Raw genomic sequence first — 15,338 nt, 5'->3', positions numbered from 1 at the left:
CATTGCAGAGTTTGTTCCTGGCATTTCACTTGATCTTTCTCTAGAGTACAAGACAGAGACAATGCAACCAACAGCTAGCTATATATGGGAAAAAACGTGGAGTAGTGACCCTGAGAAATTCCTGCTAAATATAAAATTGAAATGGGCCTGAACCAAGTTCCTGAACAGCTGTTTCCAGTCCCTTGTGCTGCTTGGTACAGACATACCTAAGCTCAGACCTGAGCAGGAGACTCTGGTGACTGCTTGAGCTGTTACTGACTTGCTCAAGGCAGCTAACATTTCTGAAGATGCTGTTGCTTGGGCATGCAGTGTTAAGAAAAAGAACAAAAATTATAGTCTGTAATGGGGTTGGAATTTTTTTTTATGTCTTTGAGTGAGCATGGTCTTTTCTGTATCCTTGAAAGACTTTCTACAAGAAAAAAATGTGTGGAAAGTTTTGTTAGCTTCTTGCAGCATTTAGTCTGTATTAATAGGGAATTGGTTAATAATTGCATATCTTGTGCTTATTCTATGACCCCCTCCTTAATTGTAAAATTTCTTGTGTAGGAATGCTTTTGCTTGGCCATCAAGACACAAGTACTGTTTTCAGATAAGCTGTAAAAGATTTTGATTAAGAAATTTTAAATATATGGATATGAATTTGATTAATTCTGATTTCTTAGATAACAAGTGTAAACCTCTTACCTACAGTTTGATAATCTCATATTTGAAATTGCATTATTTTGATAGTATAATAGTAACTGGAATGACTTCAGTGTCTGCTGTACACAGGAAAGGAATTAAGTTGATGAGTTTATTAGAAAAAATCAACTTTATTAAAAATGTAATTTTGAAAATCTACTGTTGACATCTAAACAAAATGTACAGCATTTTTTCCTAATGTAAGCTTGTAAATTAAAAATAAAAATCAAATCAGCTAGTAACAAAACAAAATCTTTAGTCTTTCAAAAGTAATACCTTTCAATTTAATTTTTAAAGTTGTTGGAGCTCTTTGACAGTGAAGACCCACGAGAACGTGATTTTCTAAAGACAGTTCTTCATAGAATTTATGGAAAATTCCTCGGTTTAAGAGCATTCATCAGGAAACAGATAAACAACATTTTCCTCAGGTATGCTGTGTGTGTGACTAGGTGAGGAATATTTTGTTTTGCCTTCATGGTCTGGGTCTGCAGAGATTTATTCTTGAAATAAAAAACCTGTGTTTGGTCTGTGATCTTGCTTTCAAATATCTAAAACTTAGTAAAGATTATTTCTTTGGACTCTCTGATCCTCTCTGGCAATTTTTGATGGCTGTCTTTTTTGGTAACAGGTTTATATATGAAACAGAGCACTTCAATGGTGTTGCTGAACTTCTTGAGATATTAGGAAGGTAAGTTTGATATCACACAGAAAAAATATGAAACGTTATTGTGAATGTTTGCTTCAGCTTTTCTGCTTTGGGAATGGAGGGGGGAAGAGAATTATTACAGTAACGAGTGATGAAGTGCAGTCACTGATAATCTAATACTGTCTGGGTTACCACATGAATATCAAATTAGGACACAGGATAAATTATTCTTTTTTTCAGTGCAAGTTTTAAAGATGACAGGCAAAAAAATGTTTCTCAAGGGTCCTTGTTTGTCAGACCTATCTACTCTTGCTTATCTTCTCCCTGATAGATGACTTGTTCTTTGATTCAGAAAATGAACGTTAACTTTTGCCCTTGTGCAGAATGAAATGCTTTAATCTTCAGCAGGCTGGTTTTCCTTCAGTTCTATTCAGGAAAGCCTTGTAAGTGCTAGGGTTTTTTAGTTACCTTTTTTTTTTTTTTTTGGATGTTATTTCACTAACTTCAATTTAACTTTGAAGTTATTGTCTGGTAGTTTTTTTACTGCCTTTCCAAAACTGTCACGCATTTCACGGTAGAAAATCGTATTACTGGTCTAACTGAGAATACAAATATGGTGAAGCTATTGTGGAACAAATTTTCATGAAAAATCAACTGATAGGGATCCCATTATTTTCTCAGATTTACCTAAAATATAAGGGGCAAAAGAAACGAACCTTTTCCTGAAGGACTTTGTTCTATAGCTCATCAGCTCTTAAATGTAAGATGACTGAATCAGTGAGACAACTTTTAAACTTTGCTTTTGAAGGGAAAGGTTGTTCAGCAATCTCAAAACAAGCGTTAAGAGTGCACTGTTAAAATTGTATAATCTATTCTTTTTTCTCTGCAAGTTGCTAATGGTTGTGGGTGAAATGGATCCTGATACATCTGCCTAAGCTTTACAATTAGACAGCAAAACTTACTGTAGATGATTTTATTTAATGGAGGTCGTGATAAAAATACTTCAGCTCATCTAATGAGTATTATTTATCTTCTAGTGTGGTTCTCTGGTATTCCTTACCAAGAGTCTAAACTCTCATGATACCAGCATTTTAAGGGTTGTGCACATGTAGAGCTATTTTATTACTTCAAAATAATCAGGTTTAAAAACAATCAGAAATGGAGTTTCAGTTGAACTTGCAGAAATTCTTGATTTGCTAGGAAAAAAATATTTTTTTAATAAAAATAAATCCTGCTTATTCATGTTTTCAGTATTATCAATGGTTTTGCACTGCCACTGAAAGCAGAACACAAACAGTTCCTTATGAAAGTTCTGATTCCCATGCATACTGCAAAGGGATTAGCTTTGTTTCATGCACAGGTAAGCTTTTGCCTATTATTAAGAGTGGTGGGGTTTTTGTATTTACATTGGAAACTAGTGAAATTTAAAGCACTTTATGTTATAATATCAATATTCCAAAATATTTCCAAATTCAGCCACTTTTTAAAAAAGACTTCCAGATCTTATATCTAAATATTAATTTTGATATAATATTTGGCATATATTACAAGTGAAAGAATGTACCAATGAGTCAAAGACCTTTCAACTGAAGTTGTAAGTTTTTTTGCTTGTGGTCTTGTCACACTTTAAGCTTCATTCAATCCCAGGGCCTTGTGCTGTTGTCATTTCCTTTATGTAACTTAAATGCTGCGTGTAAAGGAACCTTGGGTATGGCCAGGTATTTATTTCAGAAGTGTTTTTTTTCTTTCTAAAGCTGCACCAGGGATGGGGTGGGAGGGAGAATATTGTTGCCATTTATAAATGGTAGAAATGCACAGTAGCTCTCTGGATCAGCCAGGAATTATGTAGATCCATGACATGCTGTCAGAATGCTGCAGTTCTTCAGCTGACTTTGATTCTTATACTTGCCACAGATATTCAGCATTTCATTTGAGGAATAATCTGTATCCTTTCCAGACATATGGCACTTCAAGTATTGAATACGGTTGATGCAAACTTGGAAGTAATTCTGCTGTGGCTAATTAAAACTTGCTTTTGTAACTCAGCTCACTAATACAGCTCCATACAGACTAAAGATACAAGAAAATGGGTTTCTAATTAAAGTGAAATCATTATGACTGTATAATAGCCTACAAACAGGATCAAGTGAAGAGCTGACTTAATTCCTAATTCTCATATGAAGTTTTAAATTAATCAAATCACTTATCTTTGTGGTTTATTGCCTTGCTGCTCCATGAAATGAATCAGGGAAATGAAAGGGCCTAGTCACCTCCCAAAGGTGTTCTCACTGACTTTTCTGGGATACATTTAATCCAGTTCATGGCTACTGAAAGGGCCCTATTAATTCAGCTGTACCTGAAAGTAGCATTTGTCCTGCTGACCAGGCCACTCCTCTGTCCCTTCCTGTCACTGGTGCCAGGTGCACACACAGCACTGTGTCCCATTTTACCCCAAAGGTCTGTGCCAGTGTTAAATCTACTTTGCAGCCCTATGTGTGGCCTGGTTGCTTTGTTGCTGAGGAAAGTATAGCCTACCCTTAAAAGTTAAAGCCTTAAAGATGAATTAAGCCTGAGTCTTTGTGTCTTTGAACAGTAAAGTATTACTGTACTGAATATACACATACAATGGGATTTATGAGATTAATGTGTGACATTTGCTATTTTTTGAATCTATGCAAATGTATCAGTAGCCCAAGGGCAAAAGAAATAAATTAGACCTGTTGCAATTACAGCATTGAAATTATCTGCTTTGGCATAACAGATTAAAAAAAAAAAAAGGAAGGGAATGCTTAAATACAAGCATCCTGAGTATTGAAATGTAATGCATATTACATATTTTTTTGTTTTTGCTTTATATTGTGAAGTACTGTGACTTTTAAAAATCAGTCTTAATGGAATCTAGGATGGTAACTAGTTCAGTAGTAGGATTATTGTATAGTTTCTACATGGGATGGTTGTTTATTTACTCAATATGTGCCCAGTAACTAAACTCTAAGTAATTTATAACATTGAATATCCTTGGCCTGAGCAGGCACAGAAGCCAGGAGAGGCTGGAGAGCAGTGCTGGTCACTTAATCACGTTATGCTTCCCCACTCCTTCCACCTTTCCACAGGCACTTGTTGGCCTTTGCTGCACTGGGACAGGACACTCAGCTGGACAACAGCTGCCTGATCTCCTATGGCCTTGGAATATGTTCAAATTCTTTCACTTGTAATCTTACCACTGAATGTTGTGTGCTGTAGATGTCTGAGCAATGTGCAATGTGTGCCCAGCCAAACCTGTGTTACAACTTGTTTTTCACTGAAGTATGGCCTTTTTTTACCCCAATAGGGATGTTTGAAAGTGATAGCTTTGTAGTGTTAATACAGGAGTTGATGTTAAGAAAAGTCTGTCTGGATATGGGATTTGAGTTTGGGAAATATCTGCCAAGATTAAAAATAATTCTCTAAGTTGAAAAGAAAAGATGATTTTTGGTATGCAGGAAGTTTTTTTAAGCTAGAGCAGGTCTGTATATCTTGCTGCTTTAATTGCTGTTTTGTTTAGTTTGGACTAATATGAAATGGCTGTGTAGGGGTATCTTGGGTTGGGTTCCCCCCCATAATCTGAAGTGCTTCCATTAGAAGTTGTGATACTTAGTAATGCTGCAATGTCCAAACAGTGTCTGCTTAAACTAAATAACCATATGACTTACATTCCAGCTCGCCTATTGTGTTGTACAGTTCCTGGAAAAAGATACAACTTTAACAGAGCCTGTAAGTGTTTTTCAGTTGGATGTCTTTCTATTTTTAATTTCAATTAAATATTGCAGTGTAACATCTTGAATTGTACTTGTGTTGAATTGTGTTATCCTGATTAAGGATGGATAGGTGGGATTTTTTTCAGGGGGGGAGGGGGTGGAAATGAAATCTAGAATAGTTAAGAAAATTCTGAGTTGGAAAGGGCATTTAACTCTTAACCTGTCGCCAAGATAGAGCACAGATTTAACTAAAACTTTGAACTGCTGGTGTCATGCAAACCACCCCAAATGAGAGAGAGCGTGTCATGACTGTATTCTTTCCTCATACAAACTAAAATTTCAATGGTTTTGGTAGTGATTGCTTGTGCTTAGCCACTGCATGAAGTTGAAATATTTTAGGGAATAAACAATCCCGAAGTAAAAGTTGAAAAGAATAACAACACTTCATTTAGACAGAAAGAACTCTGAAATTCCAAATGTGGTGTTTCTGTCTTGCCTCTTCAGTTCCTGGGGTGCCTCTTGGCAGTCAAAACTTAGGTGCTTCAGGCATCTGTGGCTTTTGCCAGACTGCATCTCCTGTGATACATATTGACAGCTCAGATAAAAAGGGTTTATGCACAGACTTTGGGAGGGCCCATGAAGAAGAGCAGAGGCTCAGGGCAGTGCAGCAGCTCATGAGGACACAGAGTGATGTCGGGCCAGCTATAAAAGAAACTGGTTTTAGTTGGACAATCAGGAATATCTCCACTAGGGCTATGTTGATATTTAAATACTTTACCACTTTTGTGACAGAAAAATGAAGAGCTTATGCAAGACCTGATTTTTTTTTCTATAAAAAAAAAGATAAAACAGCTTTGAGAAAACAGCACTGATCTTCACTGAGTGGTCTTTCAGTGGCAGCTTGTTTTCTGCAGAGCCATTTCAGCTGACCAGTTACTCTGTAGGTGATGTAGGGTGTCTGTGGATTTGCCTTGTGTGCTTGAAGCATCTTTTTCCCCCTGCACTGCAGTGTTCCCAGCCACACTGGTCAATAAGCTTATTTTGTGGGATGGGGTGAGAAGAAAGGAATTGTAACCTGTATTCCTTAAGCCAATTGAGGAAACAACCCAGGCATTTTGACAGTTAAAGTTGACATGTGAGCAGAAAATGTGTAGTGTTACATAAAAAGCTGCAAGATTGAATGAAGTGACAATTGTGACAAGGTCAGAACTGACACAAATTTATAGAAGTGTGGTGCAGGATCCAAGCCCAAACTGCTGTGAAGAAGGCAGGGCTTTAGAACAGTGCCACAGTGCTGTTCTGAGGCTCATCTGGACCGTGGCCTGTACAATTGTGGTTGCTTCTTAATCAGTTGAAGGTGAATTCAGGCTGGAGAAGACACAAGAACTCACTGCAGAGTCACTGCTTTTATTTGCTTTTGTTGTTACTCTGGGTGTATAGTAGAAGTTGCTTTATAAAAGAATTAAAGTGAATAAGATAAAAAGCAAAGCTTTAAGAAACTTTCTGAAATGCTTGGAAAGTAAATGTTAAAATTTGGGGCAACTGATGAGATAGCACTGGAAATTTTTCTTGGCTCTAGGTCAAGTAATATTTTAAGAACTCCATCGGAAGGCTGTCTTCACACATACCTTACTGTTATTTTTCTGGCAGGGATTGTCACTCAGGGTCAATTTGGAGGACATTCAGTCCGAGCATTTGTAGCTATGGTAGTCTGCCTCAGGTCAGTCCTGATGTTTGCAGAGCTGACAAGAAGAGTTTGTTACCTAACCCTGCTGAGTGCAATGGCCTTTACATGGAAGAAATCAGACTAAAAGTCCTTGTACATGAGTTAAGTTTCCCAGCAGGTGCCTACAGTTGTAAGCCACTTCATGGGAATCCTATAGCTCAGGGAAGAATATTAATCTTGTGTAGTAAAAGCAGCAATCCATGAACATAAATATGCAGGTATCAGCTTTTTAGCATAAAAGCATAGTCAAGCTGGAAACTGATACTCCAGCAAGGAGGAGCAAGGAATAGGTATCTTGTTGAGGTGTGGCACTGTTATACTCAGAACATGTTATTCCTTTATCAAGTTGAGAATATAGGTCTCTTCTCTAGCAAAGTATATTTAAAAATTCTTGCAGTAATTTGTGCTGGGAAGTGTACTTTAATCATATTAACTTTTTTCTCTGGAAAGCCACTTTGATAGTATATGTAGTTGTTAATGAAGCAGCCAGCTGGAAAGCTGAAGAAAAAAAAAATCAGCATGACAAAAAGCAAATACGGAAGGTATTTAAATAATTGAGTAAGTTTTCCCTTTGGATAGGATCTATTAGGTGATGTTTATCATAAAAAAAATAGAGGTCCTTTTCTCAGAGTGTTTATAAGGCTCTGAGAATGTTTCTGCTTCTGGAACACTGGTGCAGCTTTTTTTCCCCTCTTTTTAAAGCCAGCATTCATTTTGTAATTTAGACGCCATGTGAGATGTTTATTTCTAGGAAAAATGCCTCCAGCCTTTCTTTGCTGTATTCCTTCCATTCCCCTAGGAGGCTGCACGTTCCAATTAATTTCCCCAAAGGTTTTGTTTTTCCAGTCTTGTGTAAGGTAGTTTCAAATGTAGATATTAGAATACATTTTCTCTGTAAGTTCAAATCTTTATTACTTTAGTTTCCAGTCTAACACGTCAAACTGTAGCAGAGAAAAGGAAGAGTTGGAGGCCATGGCTCCCCTGTAGAGCCCTGTCAGCATTTATTGTTTCCTCTCAGGCTTCAAACCTTTGATGCCAAGGCAGGTGTTCCCCAAAGTATGGATCAGTAGAAGACAAAAATTATTCTGTGGGATTTAGCTACAGGGGAGTTAACTTCACTTTGTGTGCTTTGATGTGATCAGCATCCTGTCAATTCATGTGAGTACTGGGATGGGAGCAGAGTGTGAATGGATCATCCCAGGCACACAGAGATGAAGTCTGAGTTATCCTGATAACCTAAACAAGACAAACATTTAAATGAGTGTTTATTTGGTTTTCATTGAACCTCTGGATAAGGAAAAGCAAACCAGTACTTTTTTTTTCTTATCAAGTATGTTGTAGGAACTTTTCCTTCTTTAACTTGTTTGTATTTTTCATACAGGTAATCAGAGGACTGCTCAAATTTTGGCCAAAAACATGCAGTCAGAAAGAGGTTGGTTTTGTATCTCATTTCTGGTGTCTGCTGTGATGTAAAGTCTTGTGGGGAAGATTCACAAACCTTCTCTCTTCTATGCTCTTCAAGACATCTTGCAGAAAACCTGCAGTTCTTGAAGCTTCTTGAGGCACTCACCTTTGTCATGTGACTCAGTCTGGTTTCTTCTATGTAGTTAAAACGAGTTTAAAAACCTGGAGTTTGATCTATCCCACCAGATTCCATCCCCAACAGCTCTTAAAAGTGGGTCCCTTAACACTGTTGTCTCTTTTTCTGCAAGTGGTGATAATTTTTTCTGTGCCAGCTACACAGAGTTCTGCTGGTTACAATTTTATATGGGAATTAACTGCTTATCACTTCAAAAACTACTTTGGTAATTTCTGATAATCTGTGCAACAATTCTTGAAATAAGATGCCTTAATTTTTTTTTTAAACTGTAAAACCCCATTTTCTGCAGAAGCAGTTTGGTGAAGTATTCAGTATTTACACAAAAGAAGTCCAAGAGGAGAGCTGTAACCTGTTAGCTGAGAGTGATGCTTGACTTCTTCTAGGCTGCAAAACCCTTGTGAATGTGTAAATGCCTTGTAATGACAAGCAGCATTCTTTGCAGGATTCGTGACTAATGTAGAAGCTGTATTTTGTTTGCTTCTGTTTACAGTGGTGTTATGAAACATTCTCATCCTTTTTTTCCTTTCTAAACAAACAGGTAATGTTTTTAGGTGAAATTGAAGAAATCTTAGATGTTATAGAACCAACACAGTTCAAAAAAATAGAAGAGCCTTTATTTAAGCAAATATCCAAAAGTGTGTCAAGTTCACATTTTCAGGTAAATAAAATAAGTATTAAAAAACCCAAATAAACGTTGTGGTAACTTATTTTATGGTTGTTATGAATCCTTAACTTTGTGTTTCAGGTTGCAGAAAGAGCTTTGTACTTCTGGAATAACGAATATATTCTTAGCCTGATTGAGGAGAACATTGATAAAATTCTACCAATTATGTTTGGCAGTTTGTACAAGATCTCCAAAGAACACTGGAATCCGTATGTAACATTTCACTTCATTTCACTTCATCTGTATCACCATAAATACATTGGCCCCTGTTTCAGGTTTGGGTTGGGAGCTTGTAAATGTGACTTCATTTTTACTCAAATCAGATGAAATCCATGACATTCTGGGTGTTATATGGAGTGTCACTTCCAGCTATGTTGTTCTTTCACTGTTCTGCATTGTTACAATGGAGACTTGGAATTTACTGAAAAAGTGTGAGAAAATTGGATGATGTATATATTGTAATATACATTTTTATGGATTTATATGGATGATTTATATTGTAATCACATCTGATCCTTTGTGTTAGTTCAAAATGCAAATTAAAGCTGCTTAGACCAAAAACATTTCCAAGGGTTGATTCTATTTATGCCTTGCTGTCCTTTAATACTTCAGATGAATGTGTCTTCTTAAGTGTTTATTGCTGATCAGTGAGATAAGAAGGGAAAAATACCCTATCAGAGAAGAGCAGCCCTTATAAAGGATGGCAGGACTGAGAAATGAGTGACTGCTTTACTTTATATTTAGTGCAACAAGTTAAATATTGATATTCCTGTGTTTGAAAGCAGCAGTAATGGTGATGAAATACTGAAAAGCAAAGCTTGCTGGTGCCAGCACCCTGAATCGATTTGCAAGTTAATACGCAGAATATAAAGCTTGTACAGGCAAAAGCCAGGGTGAGCAGGAGCCTCCCACAGCCCTGCAGTAAAACAGATGTCCTGTTTTAAGCCCTTGGAGGCTTTGCAATTATTCTGGTTTTATCTAGATGGTGTGTCTAGTTGCAAACATAGCAGCTGAGATTGAATATAAACTTTGGGGAATAGTCCTTGGAGTATCAATGGATTTGGGACCTCAACAAATTTGGAGGATGTCCCTCTTTCCCTATCTGCAGGCAGAAGTAGCCCTTTATGAAGGAAGCAAAAGACACAGGATAATTGCCTACTTGAGGACAAGGAAGTTTGGGGAAGAAAGTTTAATCCTTTGATTCTGATCTGTTTTGGAGGGCAGCAAAACATGCTTTTATCCATTGGGTTATCTGATATGGACTCAACTGCTTGCTCAAAATCCAACTTTTCCTCTCAGAAAACCAAAACTTTAAATAAGCTTTTGTCCTCAAACCACATGAAAGACAAGGTTAAAAAAAATCAAATCAAAAAACTAAGTGTATAAACAGGCAAAGCATACTGTGCATTTTGAATGGAATGAGCACAAGGCTCTGATGAACAGCTGATGCCACGATGGACAGAGTGCACTGAAAAGGCAAACCTGGTTCTTTGGTCATTTCCTTAGGGGTTTTTTGACTCCTTTTTCAAGGTCACAGGGCTGCAGCTTTGCAGTCAGTGGGGAACTGCTAGTGAGGGAGAAGACAAGGAAAAGTATACCTACTTTTTGCTTAGTGATTAAGCTTAATGACAGGCATTTTCATGTTTAATTTTATTGTTTTTTTATTTCTTTGTATAAATATGAGTGGGTTTAAAGGAGATAACACAACATTTAAGATGGTTTATTGAAATATGCATACTTTATGAATACAGGCAGCCATGTAACACACAGGCAGTGTTGCTCAAGCTGGTGAGTTTCTTAAGGAAACTGAGGTACCCAAATCTTACCTGATGCTACTGATTCTGGTTCTCTAGCAAGACTCCTGCTGCCCAGAAACATTGCTAGGAGAGCTTTGCTGTGCTAAACCACACTAAGCCTGTGGTTTGTCTGCTGCCTTCTTGAAGCTATGAGCCAGAGGTTTTATTTTTCTAGACTCTCATATTTCATTGCTCAAATGTTAGAGTTGTTGTTAAAACTTGGTTTATTAAAGGTTCACATAATTGAGTGGCTTTAAAGTACAGCCACAGCATGAATAATTATATCCTGTGCAATTACAGAAGTCAGGAATTTAAGATTAGATAGCCATTTCAAAAATGTTCAACTGTACTACAATTTCCTCTGTAAATTAATAAAATGGAAAGGATTTTGTTTCAGAAACTCCCTGACCTTATAGTAGTATCTTGAATAAGAAGCTCAGAATCCAAAAAAGAAATCAAATGCATGTTTTCTGAAGTTAATTTTGTCACTGAGTAAATCTAATGGCTTGTGCTCCTTCTGTTACAGAACCATTGTGGCACTGGTGTACAACGTGCTGAAAACGCTGATGGAAATGAATGGCAAGCTTTTTGATGAACTCACAAGCTCGTACAAAGCAGAAAGACAAAGGTACTGAGCCCTTTTGCAAGTTCCCACTGATGACTATGCCCAAGCTGTAATTTTGGATGTTGCTCTGCTGTTGTGGCAGTTGGGTGCTGGGTGTCCCGTGTGTGCTTGGCAGTGCCCTGGGGGAGCTGAGCCCAGGGAAGGGACAGGAAGGCCCCAACTCCCCATCCTGCCTGGCCAGGGGATGTGCTCCCTCCTGGGTGGTGAAATGGGTCTCAGCTGCTGCTGGCTGTGCTGCCTCAGGTGTGTGAAGAGAATGGAGCTGGAGAACTCTCCATAGCTCAGCAGAAACATTGCTTACCCTACTAACCTGCTCAGCAGCACTGCTGGAGTCAGGGGACAGGTGCCCCTTGGCCAGCTGAGACCACTGCCAAGCCTCCTTGGTAAGATTCTCAGTCCCTTAATTTGTGTGAATGTGATAAAAATTCTCCTTAAAACAGCAGACAGCTGTGCAAAGCCCCCCTGCAGCAATTGTCTGCATTTGCTGGAGCAAAGGTACAGTTTCACCATTCACCATTACTTATTTGTTATGCTCTCTTTTTAATTGAGGAAACTGTAACTGACTCTAAAAATAGCTTTGGAGAAAAACTTGAAAGAGGAATTAGTAGATACAAGTCACAGTTAAGTTACTGTGTCTCCAGGTTGTGCTTAAAACACATCTGAAATTGATCTTTCACTCTTTTCTTCAGAGAGAAAAAGAAAGAATTGGAACGTGAAGAGTTGTGGAGAAGGTTGGAGGAGTTAAAGCTTAAGAAAGCCATGGCAGAAAAGCAGAACAGCACTCACAACGTGCTCAATGCACACAATACAAGTGCCAAATAAAAGAAATGACCACCTCTACTCGGCAGACATTCTTTTTTTGTACCCTTTTGAAATATATAAGGATTTGCAAAAGAAACCTCATCAGTATAATGGAAACAGCCAATTTTTTCCTCTGGCAAATGTAAAGATTTGAATTTAAATACAGCAGTTAAGTGATGTCATTACCACAACATATTGTAAATTTGTCAGATTATTGATATACTGTCACTTCCAATGTTTCATAGAACTGAATTATCATCCTTAATGAGTGAAATAATTATGGGAGTGGTGAGAATTATGACTTGAATTTTTGATTGTGTTGCACATAGGTGGTATAGTTTGCTACATACACATTTTTCCTTGTTTTATATGTGCTTTTCACATTGCTGCATACTTTGGTTAAGATGATAGAAAAGGCTTCTAGTTGTGCTGTATTTTCTCAAATAAAACCAAGGTACGTTACCAGTAACCTGAGATATTCAGTATATGCCCCTCACAGCACTGAAAGGAACTCGGATACAGAGCTGTCCTTGAATTCCTGATTGGATTCAGATTTGGATTTATACAATGCTCACATTAGAAAGGAGGTGAGGTAGGGAGAGAATCAGCTGCAACAGGTTGGGGTGACCAGTGCCTCTGCCCCATTCCTGCTGCCTCTTGGGTCCTGGGCTAGGTTAGGGATTTGCTCCTGCTACAGCTGAGGATGGAGCTTCCTCTGGAGAGCCCATCAATGATGCTCCTCGTCAGCCCAAGGACCCTCCAGAGTGGTGCAGTCTCCAAGAAAGACCCATCTTGGATGTCTCTGCATTAGTTTTAGCATCTCGTGGACTGAAGAATGAGACCAAAATTGGCATTAGTTTATTTTTTTTTTCAGCAAGGAGGGAAGAATGTCAAGAAATTGTTCCTTGTTTTCTTTAAAGAAAATGCAGTCTGTTTCTTAAAGGTGGAAAGTTGACAATAGAAGTCTTGTCTGTTTACTTGATCAAGTATTTTTTCACATCTTTTATCAGAGTACCATTCCAATCTCTTAAATTGCAGTTGTGTGGAAAAATTTTGTAATGAAAGATCTTTGGGGAATTGAGCAGCATTCAATAAAGTCTTTATGTTTGTATTTAGTGCTGTACCTCACATCTTTGTGTTTCTGAAGACCAGGAGAATTAGAAAGGCTGTTACAACCTTTTTAACTGTCCAGTGTGGCTTTTCACTGAGTGAAAAAAGAGGGGAAGTCCCTGCTACGCTGTTTGAGTCAACTGTATTACACTTATTTGTTGCTTCATTTTTGTCTCTGAGTAGTTGTTTCACTGAGGGTATGGGACTAGCAGTGCCTGAAGGGAGAGGACAGTCACACAGGCACAGCTCACCTCGGTTTAGTGCTTTAGTGCCTTTTTTCCCTGTGAAGAATAAAGTTCCCAGTGTGTGACAAACTTTATTCAGCTGTCCTAGAGCCTACATGAAGATAAATTACACAAATATTGGGGAACCAAGCACCTTGCAGGGGTTCAGGGTATAAATCGCTGGCATTTATAATTGTTACAAGTTTTTCCCAACGTTACGAAGAGGGAAATAGGGACCTTAATGAATAGAAAAAAACAACACAGGAGCTGTAAGCTAGCCTTCCAAATTGTGCAACACTTGCTGTCAAGATGGCTCCTATAAATAGGTATGTAAAAGAAAGGTTTCTTGGCTGGAATCACTGGACTGCTCTTGTAACATTTCCTTATAAAACAAAACATCTTGACAGCTGAGACGTAGTGACTGAAGTGGACTGCTGTGGGAGTTTATTGAGGGGGAAAAAATAGTACTGGAAAAAAGGAGTTTATCCCTTATTTAACTGTGCTTTCTACTCACCCCACAGCTGCAGCTACATTGTCTTCCAGCTTACCTTCTCTGACCTCATTAGCAAAAAAACCCTGAAACAATGCAATAGGATCCATCAGAACCAGTTCCAATTGTTTCTAATTTTTCTTTTATTTTTGGTAAAATCCAAGAACGAGCTAGTGTAGTAACATTTGTTAAAGGAACAGCTGGATGTTCCTTTGGCAGTGAGGCATCAAGAAAGCTCAGTTGTCATAGCATAGGCTGTTAGGTGGCAAAGTCAGTGGGGATTGTCTTGATGTGGAAGGGTTAAGTGTGGGGGATTTTACCCATCCCCCAGCCCCTGCCTGGTTTCTGTCCTGTTCCCCATCACCCAGGGATGGAGTAGCTCCTTTTGCTTCAACGATGCAGTGTTTGGCCTTTGCTGCTCCTGTCCAGTTTAATCTCATTCCCGTGCTGTGCACTAGCCTGAGCTGTTCAGCAGCCATCACTGCTCCTGATACTGAAGATAGGTGGTGTCCAGTCCCCACATTTTCTCCCATACAAGCATCTTTATCCCCTGATTAAACATTTTCCCCCTGAACAGCCAGTGCTGCTATTGTGTTTATTTTACCACAATTAGTTGTTGCTCCCTTGTTTAAGGCTGTGGCTGGTCAATGCAGTGCCTTAATTTGCTCTGGAAGCTAGCTGAAAGTAGGAAATTCTGTCCCAAAAGGCTTCCTCAGATGCCAAAAACAAGGAAGAAAGGTGAGGGAGTACTTTTGATACACTTACTCTGAGTACTCTGCTGGAAGAGGAAGGAAGAAGCAAACTGTGAGTTGGCATCCTTGCAGCAAAGCCTTCAGAGCAAACACACAGTGGTGCCCTGTTCCCTGTAGACTCCACACGTCCAAGTCAGGCATCTCAACTAACAAGGGACTTATAAGGAAGAAAAAGACACCAGCACCCCAGCACAGCTGGTGAGCAGGCATTCTCCATAGCACAGAGAATCACAGTTCCACAGCCTGCTGATGCAAGACTATTTTTCACTTCCTTGGGAAAGACTGCCAGAAAGAGGGATAAACAGCCTGAGACAGACTGAGATCAGCCACCAGCTCAGCCCCCCAGGTTGTCCTGTTGCTTGAGTTTGCTTTGAGCTGGACTGATCAGTGGTTTTCACCTCATCCTCATTCCATAACACTCCTGCCCTCCTGTAAAGCTCCTTCCAAACCTGAGAGCAGGTAGTTTCAAAGAAGGCACGCAATAGA

At 38.6% G+C, this 15,338-nt stretch overlaps 1 protein-coding gene across 1 annotated transcript in view; it reads left to right on the top strand.

Moving 5' to 3' along the window:
- PPP2R5A (protein phosphatase 2 regulatory subunit B'alpha) overlaps positions 1-13,387 on the top strand; it is a 42,325-nt gene extending 28,938 nt beyond the window's left edge. The window contains exons 5-13 of the mRNA XM_014876898.2: positions 979-1,109; positions 1,310-1,369; positions 2,579-2,687; positions 5,027-5,080; positions 8,172-8,222; positions 8,929-9,048; positions 9,136-9,263; positions 11,377-11,478; positions 12,165-13,387. Coding sequence (XP_014732384.1) covers positions 979-1,109; positions 1,310-1,369; positions 2,579-2,687; positions 5,027-5,080; positions 8,172-8,222; positions 8,929-9,048; positions 9,136-9,263; positions 11,377-11,478; positions 12,165-12,297 — 888 coding nt within the window. The 3' untranslated portion in view covers positions 12,298-13,387. The remainder of the gene's footprint in view (positions 1-978; positions 1,110-1,309; positions 1,370-2,578; positions 2,688-5,026; positions 5,081-8,171; positions 8,223-8,928; positions 9,049-9,135; positions 9,264-11,376; positions 11,479-12,164) is intronic.
- The last annotated feature ends 1,951 nt before the right edge of the window (positions 13,388-15,338 follow it).

Source organism: Sturnus vulgaris, chromosome 3 (assembly GCF_052056855.1).
Source record: "Sturnus vulgaris isolate bStuVul1 chromosome 3, bStuVul1.hap1, whole genome shotgun sequence".
In the NCBI taxonomy this organism is placed as follows: domain Eukaryota; kingdom Metazoa; phylum Chordata; class Aves; order Passeriformes; family Sturnidae; genus Sturnus; species Sturnus vulgaris.
This window is presented reverse-complemented; position numbering and strand designations above follow the sequence as displayed.